The sequence below is a fragment of the Poecilia latipinna genome, unplaced genomic scaffold (assembly GCF_001443285.1).
Source record: "Poecilia latipinna isolate Pla-1442-1.1 unplaced genomic scaffold, P_latipinna-1.0 Scaffold2517, whole genome shotgun sequence".
In the NCBI taxonomy this organism is placed as follows: Eukaryota; Metazoa; Chordata; class Actinopteri; order Cyprinodontiformes; family Poeciliidae; genus Poecilia; species Poecilia latipinna.
In genome coordinates, this window is record NW_015115133.1 from 51748 (window position 1) to 52828 (window position 1081).

Consider the following 1081-nt stretch of genomic DNA (forward strand, 5'->3'; position numbering starts at 1 on the left):
CAATTTTTCAAATGATTTACACATGAAATTAAAAATTTATTCTAGCCTAAGAAGTTTTATTGCTAAAATGAGAGTGAATTTTGATAGCAAAAATATATATTTTTGTCTTTTTTTTGGGACCTACAGGATTAAAACCTAAAGAAAATGTCTTGCAGCATGACTAACAAAAATGATTATTTAAAAAGATGAACATTTCAGCAGGAATTTAAATCTAATTTTTTATAACAGTAAAAGTGACCGATGATACGAGGTAAAGTCCCGTTATTCTGGGGAAGATTTCGCATTTTAGTCTAAAAATTTTACTGTGAATTTCATTATCTATAGTCCACATTTAATCAACTAAAATGACACAGAAACTAACATGACAGAAACTAAAATGACCCCAAATGACCCATTTGTAACAAGAACTATATGGTTCTGTCCCAAAAAAAAAAAAAAAAAAAAAAAGCTGATAGACTAAATACAAAGTTGCTGCAAAAAGTGAGCATTAGTTACAATTCTAGGCGCTCCTCTCTGATTGGGAGCTAAAACAGAGGCTGTCAAATCACTCCGCCTGGTTTTCATGTTCTGTCTGAATCTGAGGATCTGGAGCTTCTGCTGCTCACTGTTATTAATCTTTGAAAAGTGACGTTCAAAGGTAACACATGTTTTCTCCTCCTGACATAATGTGATTATTAGGCCTTAGAGTCACATAGCAGGCAGCAGCGGTCCTCCAAACAGCAAAGGCAACATGATGCGAGCAGGAGCCAGGCAGTATGTGGTGGCCAGGCCGCTGTACTCTGAGGATTCATTCAACGAGGAGCACAAGAAGGTCTACAGGCATCACAAGACAGCCCTGGACCATGTCAAGCAGTACTTCAGGTATGGAATACACACACCTTTGGTCTTAAAGAAACTTTTTTTATTATTATTATCAAATGTAGACAGTCAACAAAGGCACAGCTGGATACTGATGTATGAATTTCCACTTCAGGAGTTCACAAACTGTCACGTTTTTAAAAATCTCAAATTTAGTAAAATGGCTGTTGAAATGTTCATCTGGTATAGGCGAGAAAGTTATCACATCTTTATTTTTGCCATA

General features: G+C 35.8%; 1 protein-coding gene across 1 annotated transcript in view; it reads left to right on the forward strand.

The window, feature by feature from the left end:
- The first annotated feature begins 586 nt into the window (after positions 1-586).
- The window catches only part of LOC106938136 (chloride anion exchanger-like), a 16909-nt gene continuing 16414 nt past the window's right edge, over positions 587-1081 (forward strand). The window contains exon 1 of the mRNA XM_015020004.1: positions 587-861. Within this exon, the coding sequence (XP_014875490.1) occupies positions 731-861 (131 nt within the window). The 5' untranslated portion in view covers positions 587-730. The remainder of the gene's footprint in view (positions 862-1081) is intronic.